Source organism: Ailuropoda melanoleuca, chromosome 5 (assembly GCF_002007445.2).
Source record: "Ailuropoda melanoleuca isolate Jingjing chromosome 5, ASM200744v2, whole genome shotgun sequence".
Taxonomy (NCBI): Eukaryota; Metazoa; Chordata; class Mammalia; order Carnivora; family Ursidae; genus Ailuropoda; species Ailuropoda melanoleuca.
In genome coordinates, this window is record NC_048222.1 from 9,522,942 (window position 1) to 9,542,213 (window position 19,272).

General features: G+C 38.6%; 1 protein-coding gene across 2 annotated transcripts in view; it reads right to left on the bottom strand.

The window, feature by feature from the left end:
• Nucleotides 1-19,272, bottom strand: part of CAP2 (cyclase associated actin cytoskeleton regulatory protein 2) — a 149,056-nt gene that overhangs the window by 78,085 nt on the left and 51,699 nt on the right. For both annotated transcript variants that reach the window (XM_034660283.1, XM_019807728.2), the window contains exon 4: nucleotides 6,437-6,514. In XM_034660283.1, the coding sequence (XP_034516174.1) occupies nucleotides 6,437-6,514 (78 nt within the window). The remainder of the gene's footprint in view (nucleotides 1-6,436; nucleotides 6,515-19,272) is intronic.

Below are 19,272 nucleotides of genomic sequence, written 5' to 3' on the forward strand. Positions count from 1 at the left end.
AACACGTCTCCCAAATCAAGTGAACACCTTCCAAGGTTTTATTTTGACATGCATCTCCTATAAATGACTGTGCAGGGTGGCTCTTCTTGCATGTGGTGTCTGTTAAAAGGACTTTCCATGGTGAGGAAGGGAATAGGCCCACGTCTAGGTCTGGTGGGCAGGTCATTAAGGTGTCACTGAACTTCATTTTTCATGCTTGTGAGTTAGAAATAACATATTTTCCCTATAACCACCTGTTGTAAAAATAAATAAATAGTTGAGTGTGCCAGGTTCCCCAGAAAAATTCTGCACTTACAGAATGGGGGCTTGGCCATTTTCCATGTGAGAATCCTTCCCTCAAGTGGTAAAAGGCAGGGTTGACAAATTGTCACTAAAATTCCTAGACAACAGTACTGTAAGGACTAGGCCATTCTTCTGCGTAAAGGTTATTTTTATAAATTACAACAAGGGGAGAGAAGAAAAGCATAAGATGTTCTGCCCATGTTTTATAACTTGTTCTGTATCATGAATGTTGGAATATATCAATGAGAGGAAGGCGCTCAGAGTGCAAGATGTGATGATCCTTTACATTAGTCCATCATGAAATTGGTGCTGTGGATCAAAAGAATGTACTAGAAGAAAAATATCAGAACGCAGTGCACCTGGTAAAGATAACTGTTGTTTTGTGAAACTGGTGGTGAAATAATATACTTTTTCTATGGGTCATGGTTGAAAATTCTGAAGGCCCTAATGTTAGAGAATATAAGAAACATGTTTCTTAGTCCAAAGTAAGGGAGGGAATTTGAAAATGGATGTCGTCGTTGTCAATCAGGGCTGCAGACACACCTCTTATCCTGCTTTTCCCAGCAGAGATGGAGGGGTGAGGGTAGAGGTATAAGAGTATGGACAGGGAAGAGAAAGCAAATGGCAGGGAGGCTTCATGCTTTGGTCTGTGGCTCATGGCCTTATTAAAAAACCCAATTAATTATTTTAAAGTCTGGCAAGGAGAAGGGAATGAAGGCAATTCATATTAGTTTTCTATTTCTGTATAACAAATTACCACAAGCTAAGTGGCCTAAAACAACATCCATTTATTACCTCACAGTCTCTGTAGGTCAGAAATCTGGGCAAGGCCAAGCTAGGCTCTCTGCTCAGGGTCTCAGGGCTAAATCAAGGTGTCAGCGGTGTCCCATCTGGAGCTTGGGGCCTCCTCCTGGGCTCACATGGTTGTTGGTGGGATTCAGTTCCTTCTGGTTGTAGGACTGAGATCCTTGTTTTATTGCTGGCTGTCAGCAGGAGTCACTCGCAGTATCTAGAGGCTCTGACAACTTGGTAGCTCAAGTCTTCACAGCCAGGAAGAGAATCTCTCTCCAGCCACCATGACAGTCTTACATGACAGAACAATCACAGAAATGATACCCCATCACCCTGCTCGTATCCTAATCAAGGAATGCTTCCCACATCTTCACAGGTGCCACTTACACTCAAGGGGAGGGGATTATACTGGGTGTGTCCATTAGGCGATGGGAATCTTAGGGTCATCTTGGAATTTTGCATACTGCAGCCCCCCAATAGTTATGATCCACCTAAAGCAACAACCATCAAGCATCTCAAACAGCCTAAAAGAAATGTGCACGTGCCTTTCCCAAGCTGGTGTGTCAGCCTTCTGCAGGACATGAATATATGTTCCTCTTCAAAAAGTCTCCCTGGTCATTCAAGTTTGGGAAAACGTGGGTTTAATAATATTTAACATATTTCTTTACTGAACAGAATATGGGATTTCCCCAAACATATTTAACCCAGAAATTTTTTTTGAGTTTGTGCTAAATTCACATTATTAATATTAATATTAATAATATTAGTAATATTGATATTATATCAGAAGCAGTTCTATTATTGCTTTTGTATTGTATTTTATTTCCTCTGTGATGCCTTTCCCGATCACCTTTGTCTATGAGATCCCTTCTTCTCTGGATTTTGGTAACACCAATGGTTTACTTGCTTGATTGGCAGTTTGCTTATAATTACTTATAATAAAATACTTTTATTTTCTGACGGTCACCCCCTACTAAATTTAGTCTCTTTGAAGGCTGGCACTCTGGCCACAGTATACAGCACTGGAGACAGATGTGCAGTGTGAAGCATGGTGGCTGAGATTTCTGGGGACAGGGATTATCTGGGGGGCAACTCATCAGCTTAGGGACTAATGAACAAACCAGTTATCCTCTCTTTGAACCTCTCCTGGCTCACCTTCAAATTGAAAGTGTTGCAAGAGATGATTTCTAAGGTGTCTTCCCACCAAATAATCTGTATCTGCCTGTCTCCATGCTCTGCCCCAAGTCACAGGTGTCTTTATGGTGCCTGGCCCACGGTATGCACTTAGTCAATATTTGTTAACTGAATGCTTTCAAGCTTGCATTGTTGTGGGTTCCTGTATTTTATCAGTACTGTTCTGTGTTGTAGGAGATGGCTAGCTGCCAACAGGCCAGGGTACTCACCTCTAATCTTGGGCATCTACCTTATACAATCCCCAGGCTACAACTGACCACACATATTGCTTTGACCTTGCCTTACGCTTCTGCAACGTAAGTGTGGCCTCTTCATATGGGATAGAAGGCACCCCCCTGCGAGGTCCACCTGCCCCAAAATATCTTCCTTCCCAATGCCTGAAACTCCCATTAAAGATTCATTCTCTACCTTTTTCTCTTAGAGCCCTATTACAACTCTAAGGAAATAAACATAGGAGTCATTATTTAGTAACTCACCCAGTAAAAGTAAGCCACCTTCTAATAGCCATGTAGTGGGCACAAGAAATAAACCACTGCTATTGTGAGTCACAAGGATTTTGGAGATGTCTGTTACAGCAGCATAACACTGCCCGTTTTGATACAGAAATGTCAGCAGGGAAGAACAGGGGTTTGATATTTGACTACTACAGGATTTTGTGCTTGTGAGGCTGTCTAAATTCTTGCTGCTCAGAGTTTAGCAACAGACCAGCAGCATTACCATTACCCAGGAGCTGACTAGGAATGCAGACTCTCGGGCTCTGGCCCAGATCTACTGCACCGGACTCTGCTCTCTAACAAGATCTCCAGGTGATTCCAAGGAAGATTAAAGTTTGAGAATCAGTGACCTAGAGGCAACTGGAAATGAGAGCCTGAAGCCTCTAAAATAAATCTGAGCTAGAGGTGTAACTGAGTGCAATCCACATTCCACAGGTTCTCGAGTGTGGTCCCCGGACCAGCAGCATCACCCTCCCCTGGGAACTTTTTAAAGAAATGCAGATGCTTGGGCCTCAACCAAGAGCTACTGAATCAGAAACTGTAGAAGGGGTCCAGAGATCTGGGTTTGAACATCCCTGGATGTGATTCTCATACACACTAAAGCTTGGGAGCCACTGCCACGAATTGAAATTACAAGAGTTATTCTCCTGAAAGAAGGAAGAGAGGAAGATGTGGATGGTTATAACATTGTTCCTATGAGAAATACCACCTGTTTCACGGCAATTTCCTCTATGCTGTATCTTCTAGAACGTACATGGGGAAAATCAAGGCCTGGCTGTGGACTATTTTCACACTGCACTGGTGACCTCTTCAATCTGCTTTTCTTTCTAGTGGAAGTACTAGGACGGTGCTGTGGGTAGAGATGCAGAGGACAGAAAGGGAGGTGGACATCCAGAAGCGTCTTTGCATTGTGCCAACCTGAGCCTGCTGGGGCTTACTGTGCTTGGAGCACTGTCATGAGCGCTATAGAAAACATTTCCTGGGTATGAGTCCCCCTTTTATCAAGAATGCAGTAGAGTAAGAAGGGGGAATTACAGTGGCTACACCCAAGAATCTGCCCAACCACGTGCTAAGCCACACATGTCCCCAACTGCAGCTCATTTTGAGATGCCATGGTTCCACTGCATTCATTTGTGTGCTCACTTGTCCCAATTCACCCAATATTTAATGAGTGACTTTTATGTGCAGGGCCTGCAAGGCCAAAGCAGAGCTCTCTTGTGTTTAAAAAAGGGATTGAGGAGGGCACCAGCCAGGAAAGTCACGGTTCTTCCCTCCGTCTAAGACCCCCGGGGACGTGCTGAAGTCACTTCTCCTCCCATTTTAATCACAGAAAAACCAGGCTAAGGCTGTTATCTGGAAAGTATCGCATTGTGATTTTCCAGTTTCACTGCTCTCTTTTGCAAAGGGGGGGAGGGCAAAGCAGAGATTGAGGAGGCCAAGGAGGAAAATGCACCCACAACAGAACACACCATCTCTCCATCCTTACAAAGCTGCCTGCCTGGGCTGGGGGCTAACTCCCCATCTCACACCAGGGAAGTAATACATCCATGGCAGCTCTGGCTGCAAGTCTGAATTACCTGATAAACCCACAAAACTCTCAAGGCTAAGACCACTCCTCGGACCAATTAAAGCAGACCCTCCCGAAGTGACATCCATGCGCTGGTATTTTTTAAAATGTTCTGGGAGATTCCACTGCACGACAGCTGTTCCAGGAAGGGTTGAGGGTCTCAAGTCTTGCCCCTTTATGGAGCAGAGCTGCCTCCCCTGAAAGTCAAAGTCCTAGTTCCTCCACACTCTTAGCAAAACTTTTTCAATTTCAGGAGTTTGTTTTAGAATTTAAAGTGAGCTATTAAATTTAAGCTATTATATTATAATGAATATCCAATTATCTTTTTTTAATTTATTTTTTTCCAAAGAAGATGTACTAATTTACCACCTATTACCAGCATAGCACGACACTTCCCATTTCCCACATGCTTAACATGTGACAGTGTCAGACTTTTCTGTGCTTGCCATCCTGGTAGGAATGCTGTGGTACTTTCCTGGGGCCTATATTAATTCTCTATTACTGTACAACAAATAATCACAAACGTAGTGACTTAATAACAACACAAGTATATTATTTTCCGATTCTGAAAGACAGAAGTCCAAAATGGGACTCAAAGCAAGGGGTCAACGGGCTGCATTCCTCTGAGGGGTTCTAGAGGTGAATTTGCTTCCCTGCTTTTTCTAGCTTCTACAGGCTGCCTCATTCCTCGCCCTGTGGTCCCTTCCTCTGTCTTCAAAGTCAGCAGCATGACATCAGATTTCTCTCTGACTCTATTGCTTGTGCTCTTCCTTGTATAAGGATCCTTACGATTACCTAAGGCCCCCTCCAATAATCCAGGGTAATCTCCCCATCTCAAGGTCAGTTGATGAGCAAACTTAATTGCTCCTTCGCATTGTAAAGGAACATAATCCCGATTTCTGGGGACTCTAGTTTATCTTCCACGTTTATACAGTTGTCACCAAACTTCAGATGCAGATTATTTAGTCAAAAGAACAACTCTTATTTTTTTTTTCTTATTTAACCATGTATGCTGGTCGTAGATCTACTTTTTAATGAGTAATTTCATTCACTACACAATCCGCATGGTCAAAATATTGTTATTATTATCGGTAGAGAGCATGACGGTGTTATTTACATAATAAAATGTCTGCTGGGTTTGGGCCGGGTGGGGAGTGGGGGGCGCTGGGTTTAGAAAGTGGGATATTTATGATGGCCTGGGGAATGGGAAGGACCCCTGCCAGCCACCACTTTGCTCTGAACATCCACTATTATGTTTATATTAAAGTTTACCCTGGGCTTTCTGTGGCAGTGTGATGGTAGGTTAAACGTCGTTAGAAACCACACTGATAATCTGAATGATCCACGTACATAATATATTTACGAAGCACTGACTTAGCCTATCCACCCAACTACAAAACAGGAGCCAATCAGATTCACCCATGCAATTTATAGATGACGATGGATGTGAATACGTTTGGATAACAAAAAAAGCACAAAATGTGAACTAAAAGTTAGGAGTTAAACACTACATCAAAAACTAAGGATGTACTGAATGGAGACTAACATAACATAATAAAAAAATTAAAAATAAATAAATACTTTCTTGGTTATAAAATGGTTGTGAGACCAGTAAAAAGAACAGGCTGCATTCTCTTCTATGGCTGATATTCCATGGTGTGTGTCTGCCTGTCTGTCTATCCATCCATCCATCCATCCATCCAGTTACCTATCTGATCACATCTTCTTTATCATGGTGACAGAGGGTAACTATACTTAATCGTGGTGAGTACCGCGTATAGAATCGTCGATTCACTTTGTCAGGCACCTGAAACTAACATAACATTGTGTGTATCAACTGTACTTCCATAAAAGGGTAAGAATAGGCTGCAGATGACATAAATAAATTGACCTTTTAAACTGGAGATGTCAACTGTCACAGTATGAATTTGGCCATAATAAGATGAGGAAGCAAAGGAAAGTTGCATCCCACGACCTGGATTCGAGACAGATCAACGTGCTACACATCTCATTTTGGGGATGTCTCTCAGAGTGAATGATTCTGTTGCCTCCTTGTTGTCTGGCTTACATTCTCTAGGCAGCTCTGCTTCTCAAAATACACTCTTACCTCTTGGGGTTGTTGGTACTGAGAAGCCATCACAAGGAAAGCCCGCTGGGCCTGGAAAGCGCTATGCACCATCTCCGCCTGCGAACCAAGAGGAAGAGGGACATTCAGATGTTTGAGCTTCAGAATAAAGAGTGACCATATGATCCAGCAACTCTAGCCCAAGGTACGAACCTCAAAATGAAAACAAAAGTCCACACAGAACCTTGCTACTGGATGTTCCCAGCAGCATTACTCACAGTAGTCAAGACGTAGAGACAATCAGAATGTTCATCAAGGGGGGAATGGGTAAGCAAACTGTGATACATCCACACAATGGGATATTATTCAGCATTAAAAAGAGATGAAGTGCTGATACATGCTACAACGTGGGTGACCCTTGAAAACATGCTGAGTGAAGGAAGCCGGTCAAAAAAAGACCACATGTGTATGATCCCATTGGTACGAAATGTTCAGAATAAGCAAATCTACAGAGGCAGAAAGGACACTCGTGGTTGCCTGGGGGCTGGTGGGAGAGAGGAATGGAGTACGAGGTTTCTTTTGGGGGGTGATGCTGGAATCAGATAATGCTGATGGTTTCACAACTTGAGGAATCTACTAAAAAAACCACTGAATTGTTCACATTAAAAGAGTGAATGTTACTCTGTAGGAATGGCATCTCAATAAAGCTGTTAAAAAATGTCTGAGCCCCAAATACAATTGTTTTCAAAGGGTATTTCCTTCTGTCTTTGTTTGCAGTGTGCCCAAACCTCTTCTACGATTTCTAGTGGAAAGCTGTCCCTTACGTCGTCCCCATAAACATATGTTCACTGTGAGCCAGTGGCTTCTACCACTATTCATTAAGACAGATCTAGAGATTTCAGTGCTATCTGGACTAAAGCCCACTGCCCCACCACAGAAAGGAGTCATGCAGGAGGGAATGTTTCAAATACATGGCATCATATTCTCTATCCTCGCCCTCTACTTAGCCTTCACTATTAATTCTTTACTTTTTCAAATTTAAAAAGTTACAGAAGAGTACCAAGAAGAAAATAATTCCAAATTTTTGTATCACGCACAAATGACCATTTTGGCACACTTTTTCTAGCTCTTAAGAAAATTCACACAGCTGTTTTCATAAGACAAAGCATGATTTAGAATAATTTTTAAATGCAGAAAGTTACAAATATTAAGGTTTAAAAAATGTCTCACAATCTAGAAATAATCTGTATCAACAACAGGTGAACATCACTGCGCCACCTTTTAAGATACATATGCAGAGACTTTGAAAAGATGGGACTATACCCAAGGTACTATTTTTTTTAATGATTTTTTATTATATTATGTTAGTCACCATACAGCACATCCCCGGATTTCGATGTAAAGTTCGATGCTTCATTTTTAAAAATAAAAAGTAAACACTGCAATTATGGTTGAATAGTAGAGATGAAAGAGAAGGAATTGGTAAACTTAAAAGTTTCTGCACTATAATATATTATTATGTTCTAAATGATCATTCTAAAGTAAAAAAACAAATAAAATATTAAGATATTGGAATAATTATGTATTTGCATTTTATTTTTATTTTTTTTAAAGATTTTATTTATTTATTTGACAGAGATAGAGACAGCCAGTGAGAGAGGGAACACAAGCAGGGGGAGTGGGAGAGGAAGAAGCAGGCTCATAGCGGAGAAGGCTGATGTGGGGCTCGATCCCATAATGCTGGGACCACGCCCCGAGCCGAAGGCAGAGGCTTAACTGCTGTGCCACCCAGGTGCCCCGTATTTGCATTTTAAATTACATGGTACCATTTTTAGACAATGTTGATTGGCTCCTTACTAGCAAAGATGAGACTATAAGTACATTCCTACATTTTTTTTTCTCTCTCTGACCCCCTATCTTCCATATTTTTTAGTTATTATTTTTACTTTGCTCAATTAATAGCATTTGTATTCTAGCTGTAACATGAATCCACAAACTGTAGGATAGGTTCTATATTTAAACACATCTCATGGTTCTTATCATTTTACCATGATTTCTCCATTTCTGGATAATTCTGATATTTTTTCATTGGCCAAACCTCATTATCAATTCTTTTCTTCAAAAAGATCTCAAAGCCCCTTTATGGGTTCTTCAGGGTTGGACACCTCTCCCTGTCGTCTTTCTATTTTAATAGCATCTGGGCTGACTATTAAACTCCTTGAGTAACATTCTTCATCCATTTTCAGATAACATGGCACTAAATGTGCCAATAGAGAAATCTGAAGCCAGCTAGGTTTTTTTTTCTCTTGCAGAAAATTGTCTTTTTCTAGTTTGACACCTGAAGAATTATTTCTTTATCCTTGGGGTTTAACAGCTTAACCAGTATGTGTTTGGGTTTTGAGCATTCTATATTATATCTGCTGGAGTAGGTTTGGTCCTTCATTCATTTCTAGGAATATTTTCTTGTATCTTTCAAAATCCCTCTGTTCCATTTGTTAGACTCTCTACTCAGGGACTCTAATTATTATCTTCAGACTGTGTAATATTTGAATGTCTTCATATCTTGTAGATTCTCTCTCTGCCTTCAATTTCTTTGTCTTTCATCTGTATTTACTGTGATCATATGAATACTGTTCTCTATTGTGAGTTAACAGATTTTCAACAGGATCTCTTATATACATTCACCTAATTTATATATCATTTCTGTATGAATGTTTTTGTTCTTGGTTTGTTAGACCTTCAATTTCCTTTGCATTTCACTCTTACTGTTTTATCGCCTTGTCTTTAAGCTATTTAAAAATACATTTATACTCTTTTTAATTCTGAGAGTGTAAGTTATACTCTTATTAAGCCATTGTGAGGAATCTGTTTCTGTTCCTTACGTCTTTTTCTTTGAGTGTGAGTCCATGCCTGCCCTTTGCATGCAATGTTCCTTTCTGACGCATTACTTCTAGTTGTCACAAAAGTGATTCCATGAGTCCTTTGTTACCATATTACAAATTGGTTTATTTTCCCTTTCAATCAAGGGTTTGTGCTCTATCGAACTCTTTAAGAGCCTAATGGAATGGGGCAGCAGAGGGATGGCTCAGTGAGGTGTATGTCCAGTCTTTATTTGAGAATTTGGGTGCTACTCAATCTTCTGGGAATATCTTGAATATCCTAAACCATGATTCGTTTCACATCTTAGCTTTTATAAATAATGCTGTGATGAACATGGGGTGAATATGTCTTTTTGAATTATTGTCTTCATTTCCTTTGGATAAATACCTAGATGTGAAATTTCTGGACCATATGACAGTTCTATTTTTAATTTTTTGAGGAATTGCCATACTGTTTCTCACAGTGGCTGCACCAATTTACATTCCCATCAGAAGTGCACAAGGGTTCCCTTTATATCCACATCCTTGCCAACACCTGTTATATCTTGTTTTTTTGGATAATAGCCATTCTGACAGGTGTGAGGTGGTATCTGGTGGTTTTGATTTGCATTTTACTCATGGCTAGTAGTGTTGAGCATCTTTTCATATGTTTGTTGGCCATCTGTATTTCTTTGGAAAACGACTATTCAAGACCTCTGCCCATTTTTTAATCAGATTGTTTGTTTTTTTGATATTAGGTTGCACAAGTTCTTTATATATTTTGGGTATTAACCCCTTGTTCAATACCTCATTTGCAAAAATCTCCCATTCAGTAGGTTGCTTCTCATTTCATTGATGGTTTCCTTCACTGTGCAAACCTTTTTAGTTTGATATAGTCCCACTTGCTTATTTTTACTTTTGTTGTCCTTCCCTGAGGAGACAAATCCAAAAGAATATCGCTACCACTGATGCCAAAGAGTTTACTACCTTTGTTTTCTTCTAGGAGTTTTATGTCCATTAATCCATTCAGTTCATTAATCCATTTTGAGTTTATTTTTGTGTGCAGTGTGAGGAAGTGGTCCAGTTTAATTCTTTTGCATGTAGCTGCCCATTTCCCCAGCACCATTTATTGAAGAGACTGTCTTTTCCCCATGGTATGTTCTTGCTTTCTTTGTCATAGATTAACTGACCATCTAAGTGTGGTTTTATTTCTGGGCTCCCCATTCTTTTCCATTGACCTATGCGTCCGGTTTTGTGTCAGTACCATCCTGTTTTGACTATGATAGCTTTGTGGTATAGTTTGAATTCTGGGGCTGTGATACCTCCATTTATTCTCTTCTTTCTCCAGATCACTTTGGTTATTCAGGATCTTTTGTGGTTCCATATAAATTTTAGAATTATTCTAGTTCTGTGAAAAATGTCATTGGTATTCTGACAGAAACTGCACTGAATCTGTAGATTGCTTGAGATAGTATGGATATTTTAACAATATTAATTCTTCCAATCCATGAGGACAGTATAGCTTTCCATTTATTCATGTCATCTTCAATTTCTTTCATCAATGTCTTATAGTTTTCAGAGTATAGATATTTCACCTCCTTGGTCAAATTTATTCCTGGGTATTTTATTCTTTTTGGTGCAGTTGTAAATGGAATTATTTTCTTAATTTCTCTTTCTGCTACTTCATTATTAGTGTACAGAAATGCAACAGATTTCTAGATATTGATTTTGTGTCCTGCAACTTTACTGAATTCATTTGTTAGTTCTAATAGTGTTTTGGTGGAGTCCTTAGAGTTTTCTATGTAGTATCACATCATCTGCAAATACTGACAGTTTTACTTCTTTTCAATTTGGATGACTTTTATTTCTTTTTCTTGCCTAGTTGCTGTGGCTAGGATTTCCAATACTACGTTGAATAAAAGTGAATAAAGTGGGGGGAAGTGACAAGTTTTTTGTCATTCTACTTCATTAACATGTTCTGACATTTGACAAATTTTCCAAAATTTTTACTGAAATGAACACCTTAATCTTGTTTCTAACTTTTCTTATTATCTCTCATTCAAGGAATTTTTTTCTACTGAGAAAAAAAGCTTCAGATCAAACCAAGATCCTTAGACCATTTCAATTTAAAACAACAAATTCAATCATCAACATCATAGAATAAGTCTCATGAATATTTAAATGAGGGTGTATTTTCCATTTTGGTGTATACCATCTCCTTTTATTTGTTCTGGTACCCTGATTCCTAGAATTATATTGCTCAAAATCTCAAATTTTGGATGTTCCTTAAGGAGGAATAGAGGATTTTCAATATTTACTCTCCTGGAGGCCATTATGACCTTATAAATGTAAAGTTCTGAGCTGCGTGAATGTTCATCCATGTTTCAAAATGTGTATTTTCAGTGGTTCAGAAGGACTTTTGTCAGTCTCTAATGACCACATTTACAAAAAGAAAACTATGAGATACAACTTTCAACAGCTTGGATATAAACAAAATAATTGCACTTCTCCTGGCCACAATAATATAGAGGTATTGTCCTCATCTATGACAAGCCTTGCAGAGTTGACTGAATTATAGTTGCTATGGAATAGTAATTTAGGATTTCCTGACTTCTGTAATTAAAACTGCCAGCTCTGAGGGGTATTGACAATATTTTTGTAGTTATCCTAAGATGAACATTATCCACAGCATTTTTTTTACTTTCCCTAGAAAGAATATTTAGCCTGGTGCTAGTAGAGTAATTCTCTGGTGGTCTGATTAGCAAAATGGCCAATTTCATTAATTAGAGTCCTTCCCCAAACAGCCTTTCACTCAACAAGAAGTGTGGAGGTTGGAGCAGAGATTGGCCCAATAACCAGATACCTGCTTCAACTCTCCCTTTCACTTTGCTTATGCAGAGAAATCTACAGAATCTTCAGAAAGATTTTTCCTTCCTGGAATTCTGGACCTAATTAGCAGACTAAACCACATTCATGTTTAACCTCATCGGTCCATGTTTCAAAGGATTTTCATTCCACACTTGAGATATTTTGATCCACCTGCTTCTACAGGAAAGTGCTGTGAGTCCCCTCAACCAGACAGCATCCTATTTAGAAGCAATTTTACTAAACCTGCTGAGTTCTGATAACTTGAAAGGGAGAATTTGGCTCACTCAGGCAGTTCAAAACATTGTGAAAGAAAAAGCCAAACGTAGGGATTTTCAGTAACAACAAATAATTGAGGGGTTTTGCTGAGTTTGTCCATCACATGTATGCAGGGCTCAAAGAGCCTCAGTGACCTTTGTGGGTGTATATGTGCATCTATCTGCCCGCGAGCACATGTGTGCAGAGAGGAAAGGGAGACTTTGGTAAGAATCAAAGCTACACATTTTATTTAAACTCGATCAATTATCACTTAGGTAACCGGGATTCTTAGATAGATGGAATGGTGGACCACCTTGTTTTGTGAATTTTGGTAATCAGTTTAAAGCAAACCTCGGGACTAGCAGACACTAGCAAATATGACTTATTTCCATCTAATCCCCTCAAGAGAGAACTGGCTCCTGGAGGAAGCCCAAGTGATCTCTAAATACTCATCAAATCTTTGCATTGTTTCACTGGGAATGCTACAGGCTGCAAAGTACTATGTGGATGAAAAAATGAACAGGTGCAACTGGGGGAAAAGGTGTAGGAGACATGGAGGAGATGAAAAAGTACCCAGCCAGGGTACCTGTAATGAAGGGATTTCCAGATCTTCTGAAACAGTATCATCCTTCTTCTTGAGACCCAGACAGTGAAGGGAAGGGGGTCCTCCTCTTCTAAGGTTAGGGGAATGGGCATCTGCTCTTTGGGTGCAATATGTTGACTTTGAGAAGCTCATAGTCAATACCATCCCCACATTCCTTCCTAATTAATCTGCCAATGCCCTATACTTTACAATTAGAGATACTGTATTTTTAGATTTTATTCCTTAGGGAACTCTAATCAGGGGCCTCTCACTCTAAAGGAGAAGTTCCTTGAGTTTCTGCCAACGAAGAGATTAAGAGGGACCTGAGAGATGAAAGAAAGACAGGAAAATGGGCTGATGAAAAGAGGTGATAGGATGATGAAGACAAGTATCACTACTTCACAATTTTGCTTAAAACAAACTGAAGATGTCTAGTTTTGTAAAAACGAATATAGGCACCAACTCTATAAAGTCCGATTATGAAAAGCATCTGGGTTGACATAGTAAGAACCATAAAGAAGGTGTATACCAGTGCTTCTCAACCCGAAGTGTGCATTATATTCACCTGGATGGTTTGTTAAAACAGACTGTTGAGCCCTATACCCCAAGTTTCAGATTCAGTAGGTTTGAGTGAGCCCGAGAACTTACATTTGTAACAAATTCTCTAACAAATGTTGCCTCCTGTAATCGCTTATTAATTCTAAGAGGTTTTGTGTTGATTTTCTTGGATTTTCTACATAGATGATGATCATGTCATCTGCAATAAAAGACAGTTTTATGTCTCTCTTCCCAATTTGTATACCATTTAATTCCCTTTCTTGCCTAACTGCATTTCATGGACTTCCAGTCTGATTTGAAAAGGAATGCTGAGAGGGGACATCCTTGCCTTGTACCTGATCTTAGTGGGAAAGCCTTGAGCTTCTCACCATTAAGTATGATGTTAGCTCTTGGATTCTTATAGATAGCCTTTGTTAAGTTGAGAAAGTTCCCCTCTGGTCCTAGTTTATTGAGAGTTTTTATTATGAATGGGTGTGGATTTTGTCAAAAGCTTTATCTGCATCTATTGATATGACCATGTGATGTTTCTATTGTAGTCTGTGATGGGATAGGTTACATTAATTAAATTTTAAAGATTTATTTATTTTAGAGAGAGTGCCTGCACAAGTGGGGGGAGGGGCAGAGGGAGAGAATCTTCAAGCAGACCCCTACTGAGTGCGGAGCCCGACATGGGGCTGGATCTCACTATCCTGAGATCATGACCTCAGCCTAAACCAAGAATCAGACACTTAACTGACTGAGCCACCCAGGCCCCCACATTAATTGATTTTTGAATATTGAACCAGCCTGGCATACCTGGGGAAAATTCCACTTGACCATGGTGTATAATTCTTTCTATATTTTTTTGGATTCTATTTATTAATATTTTTTGAGGATCTCTGCACTTATATTCATGAGAGATATTGGCCTATAGTTTTCTTTTCTTATAATACTTTTATTTAGGTATTAGGGTAGTACTGGGCTCATAGAATGATTTAGGAAGTACTCCCTCTGCTTTGATCTTTTGAGAGAGATTGTAGAAAATTGATATAACTTCTTCATTACTTGTTTGGTAGAATTCACCAATGAACCTACTGGACCTGGTGGTTTCTATTTTTTAAAGGTAATTAGTTATTAATTGAATTTCTTTAACAGATATGGGCCTATTCAAATTATCTGTTCTCGTGTGAGTTTTGGCAGATGTGTCTTTCAAGAACTAGTCCATTTCATTTAGGTTATCAAATTTGTGGGCATGGAATTATTCACAGTATTACTTTATTCCTTAGTTTCCATGGGATCTGCAGTGATATCCCCTCTTTCATTTCTGACATTAATTAGTCTCCTCTATTTTTCCCCCTATTTAGCCTGGATAGAGGCGTATCAATTTTATTGATCATTAAAAAAAAACAACAGCTCTTGGTTTTGTTGATTTTCTTTACTGATTTCCTGTTTTCAATTTCAACCATTTTCATTCTAATTCTTACTATTTTTTCTTCTTTTTCTAGTTTCCTAAGGTGGAAACTTAAATTGGTGACTTCAGATCTTTCTTCTCCTCTAATATATTTATTCAATACTATAAATTTCCTTCTAAGCACTGTTTTCACAGTATTCCCCAAATTTTGATTCTTATGTTTTCATTTTCATTTAGTTCAAAATATTTTTAAGTGAGGTATAATCAACATATAACATGGTATTAGTTTCAAGTTACGACCTAACGATTCGATATTTGTATATATTGTGAAATGATCACCACAATAAATCTAGTTAACATTTGAGTTCAAAATAATTTTTAACTTCTTCTATGTATCATTTAGAAGTGTGTTGTTTAATTTCCATGTATTTGAGGATTTGCCAGTTATCTTTCCGTCATTAATTTCTAGTTTAATTCCACTGTGTTCTAAGAGCAGATGCTGTATGAATTCTATTCTTTTAAATTTGGTAAGGTGTATTTTATGTTTAGAATGTGATCTATTTTGGTGAATGTTACATATGAGCCTGGGAAAAATATGTATTCTGCTGCTGTTGGATAGTTTATAGATGTCTATTATATACAGTTGATTGATGGAGTTGTTGAGTTCAACTATGTCCTTACTGATTTTCTGCTTGCTAGATCTGTCCATTTCTGAGGGAGAGGTGTTAAAGTATCCAACTGTGACAGTGGGTTAACACTCCCATGCATAGTGGCTTTGCAGTTCTATCAGTTTGATGTTCTGTTGTTCAGTGTGTACTGTTATGTCCTGTTAAGAATTGTTATATCTTTGTGGATAATTAACCCTTTTACCATTATGCAATGCCCTTCTTTATTCTTGGTAGCTTTCCTTACTTGGAAATCTGCTCTGTCTGAAATTAATACAGGTACTCTTTTTTTTTCTTAAGATTTTATTTATTTATTCAACAGAGATAGAGACAGCCAGCGAGAGAGGGAACATAAGCAGGGGAGTGGGAGAGGAAGAAGCATGCTCATAGCAGAGGAGCGACGTGGGGCTCGATTCCATAACGCCGGGATCACGCCCTGAGCTGAAGGCAGACGCTTAACCGCTGTGCCACCCAGGCGCCCCTAATACAGGTACTCTTGCTTTCTTCTGATTAATGTTATTAGCATGGTATATTTTCTGCATCCATTTATTTTTAATCTGTATGTGTCTTTATGTTTAAAATGGCTTTCTTGTAGACAACATGTAGTTGGGTTGTGTTTTTTTAACCACTCTGACAATCTCTATCTTTTAATTGCTGCATTTAGACCACTGACATTCAAAGTGATTACTGCTATAGCTGGATTAATATCTACCATATTCATTACTGTTTTCCATTTGTTGCCCTTTTTATTTGTTCCTATTTTTGTCTTCTCTTTTTCTGCCTTTTGTGGTTTTAATTGAGCATTTTAGATGATTCTACTTTCTCTCCTTTCTAAGCAGATCACTTACAATTTTTTTTCCTTTTTAAGTGGTTGCCCAAGAGTTTGAAATATACAACCAATCCAAGTCCACTTTCAAATAGCATTATACCACTTCACAGTAGCATAAATACCTTATAATAACAAAATAATCTTAATCTCTTCATCTTGTCCTGAGTATCACTGTTGTCATTCATTTCATATATATATATGAACATATGCATATATATGATATATATGTAAGCACACATAATTCAATAGTTTCTATTATTATTTTGAACAAATTGTTATATCAATCAAGAATATGAAACATAAGTTTTTGTTTTGCCTTCATTTATTCCTTGTTTGATGTTCCTCTTTATATAGATACAAGTTTCTGAGCTAATTATATTATATTCCTTTTCTCTGAAGAACTTGTTTTAACATTTCCTGCAAGGCAAGTCTACTGGCAACAAGTTCCCTCAGTTTTTGTCTGAGAAAGTACTTCTTCCCTTTTGAAGGATAATTTTTCAGGGTACAAAATTCTAGGTTGGTAGGTTTTTTCTCTTAACACTTTAAATATTTCCCTCCACTCTCTTCTTGCTTGCGTGGTTTCTGAGGAAAGGTCAGCTATACCTCTTATCTTTGTTCCCCTACAGAAAATGTGTTTTCTTCTGGTTTCTTGCAGGATTATTTAATTATTTTTGATTTTCTATAATTTGAGAATGATATGCTGGGGTGTACTTTTTTGGATATTTATCCTACTTGGTATTCCTTAAGCTTCCTGGATCTGTGGTTTGGTTTCTGATATCAATTTGGGGGAAATTCTTGATTATCATTGTTTCAAATATTTCTTCTATTCCTTTCTCTCTTTAGTCTCCTTCTGGTATTCCCATTATACGTTTGTTATACCTTTTGTAGTTGTCCCACTGTCCCTGGATATTCTGTTTTGTTTTGTTTGGTCTTTGTTCTCTTTGGTTTTTGAAGATTCTACTGATATATCTTTTAGCTCAGAGATTCCTTCCTCAGTGGTGTGCAGTCTACTAATAAGACCATCAAAGTCATTCTTTGCTTCTGTTACGGTATTTTTTAATCTTTAGAATTTCTTTTTGATTCTTTCTTAGGATTTCTGTGTCTCTGCTTATTGTCCTTCTGTTTTTGCATGTTTTTTCCACTATTGTCCTTTACAAATTAATCACAGTTATTTTAAGCTTGTTCTGATGTTTGCTTTGTCTCTTCAAATTCTGGTTTTTGCCTTTTGGTGTGCCTTGTAATTTTTTTTTTTGATAATTTTTTTTGATGGCCAGATATGATGTACTGAGTGAAAGAATCTGCTGTAAATAGGACTTTAGTTATATAGTGGTGAGGCAAGATGAGGAAGGGTACTTTAATCCTACAATTAGGTCTCAGTCTTTTAGTGAGCCTATGCCTCTGGACTGTGAACTTCACAAGTGTCTCTCACTTTTTTTACCTTCCTCCTTGTATGGGACAGTGTGGATACAGTGAGCTGGACTTGATTTCTCTTCCCTGTGTGGAAGATTAGAGCCAGCTGGAGTTGAGGATTTCTCTTTCCAAGGTCAGTGGGCCTCTGATAATACCTGAACAGGTTATGCTCTGATTAACTAGTTTCCACTGAGGACAGGCCTTGTGAAGAACAGAGTGCTCTGGCTAATTTCATCATGCTCACTTTCCCCCTCCCCTTTGCCAGAAGTCTGAGGGGACTTTTCTTCCATATTTACTGTGGGAACCTGGTTGAAATGCTATACATTTATCTCCCGATGATGCGGGGGACCCCAACAACTGGGTCCTCCTGGAGTTCTTAACTCTCAGAGTTGTCTGCACTGAGCTTGCAACAACCCATCAGTTACAGTTCAGGTTGTTTTCCTACCTGAGCACTGGTTCCATGGCAGTTTCACTCTAGAGTATTTGCTTCAATAGGCTGGAATTCTGTGTATCACCTGTTTCTCTGATCCTGGGGACAGCAGTTTGCCCTGTGTCCTCCCTTCTCTCATAGATCCAAAAACAGTTGCTGGTCTTTTAATCTGTTCACTTTTTTACTTGTTGTTAGGATGGTGTGGTGATGTCTAAGCTCCTTACTCATGGAACCAGAAACTAGAAGTCCTTCTTCCACTTTTTTTTTAAGTAAGAAAAAAATTTATTCTGTTTAAATTTTCAGACATTTTTGAGCTTCCATCCCATCTTCATCCTCTTGGTGATAGAGCATCTCTTCATCACCTGCTATACAGATATTTACATGGGATTGCAGATATGGTGTGTGGGGGGGTTATGAACACAGGGGTGTTATGAACACCTACACGTGAAGGGCTTGGGGATAGTTATGTGGTGGAAAGGGTGATAGAATGATGATGATGGGGGGTTACTAAGAGACTGGGATAAAAATTGTATTGTACTTGGATTGTTTCTTTGTTAAAATAGCAAAGTTTTATGCTTCTATCCTCATTACATGAGATTTTATTTTTTGTGCTTATTATTATTATTTTTATCATATTTATCTTGGGGTGCTTATGGAGATTTTGACACAGGGAACTAAAGCAACACTCAAACCACCCCTTTATGTTGTCACAGCCAAGAATAAAGCATACAAGGATGGGATGTTTCTTCACTATGACTTCTTTAGTTCCCATGGACCTTAGGTTATTCTGCATAAGTTTGGGGAACAGCCTTGCCTCTTCCCAATGTGCCATTAGGAAAAAGCATCAAGCAAGCCAGCCGAGTTGCCATTAATAAGGAAACATGTACATCTGTGTTTGTTGAAACCTGTTCTGAGGGCAAATCTGTTTGGCTAGTGATGTAGTTTAAAGCTAAAAATGAAGAATTGAGAAATCAGATTGACTATTTGTTGTTGAACCTCAAATTGCCACAGTGACATGGGAGAAGGGCCAAG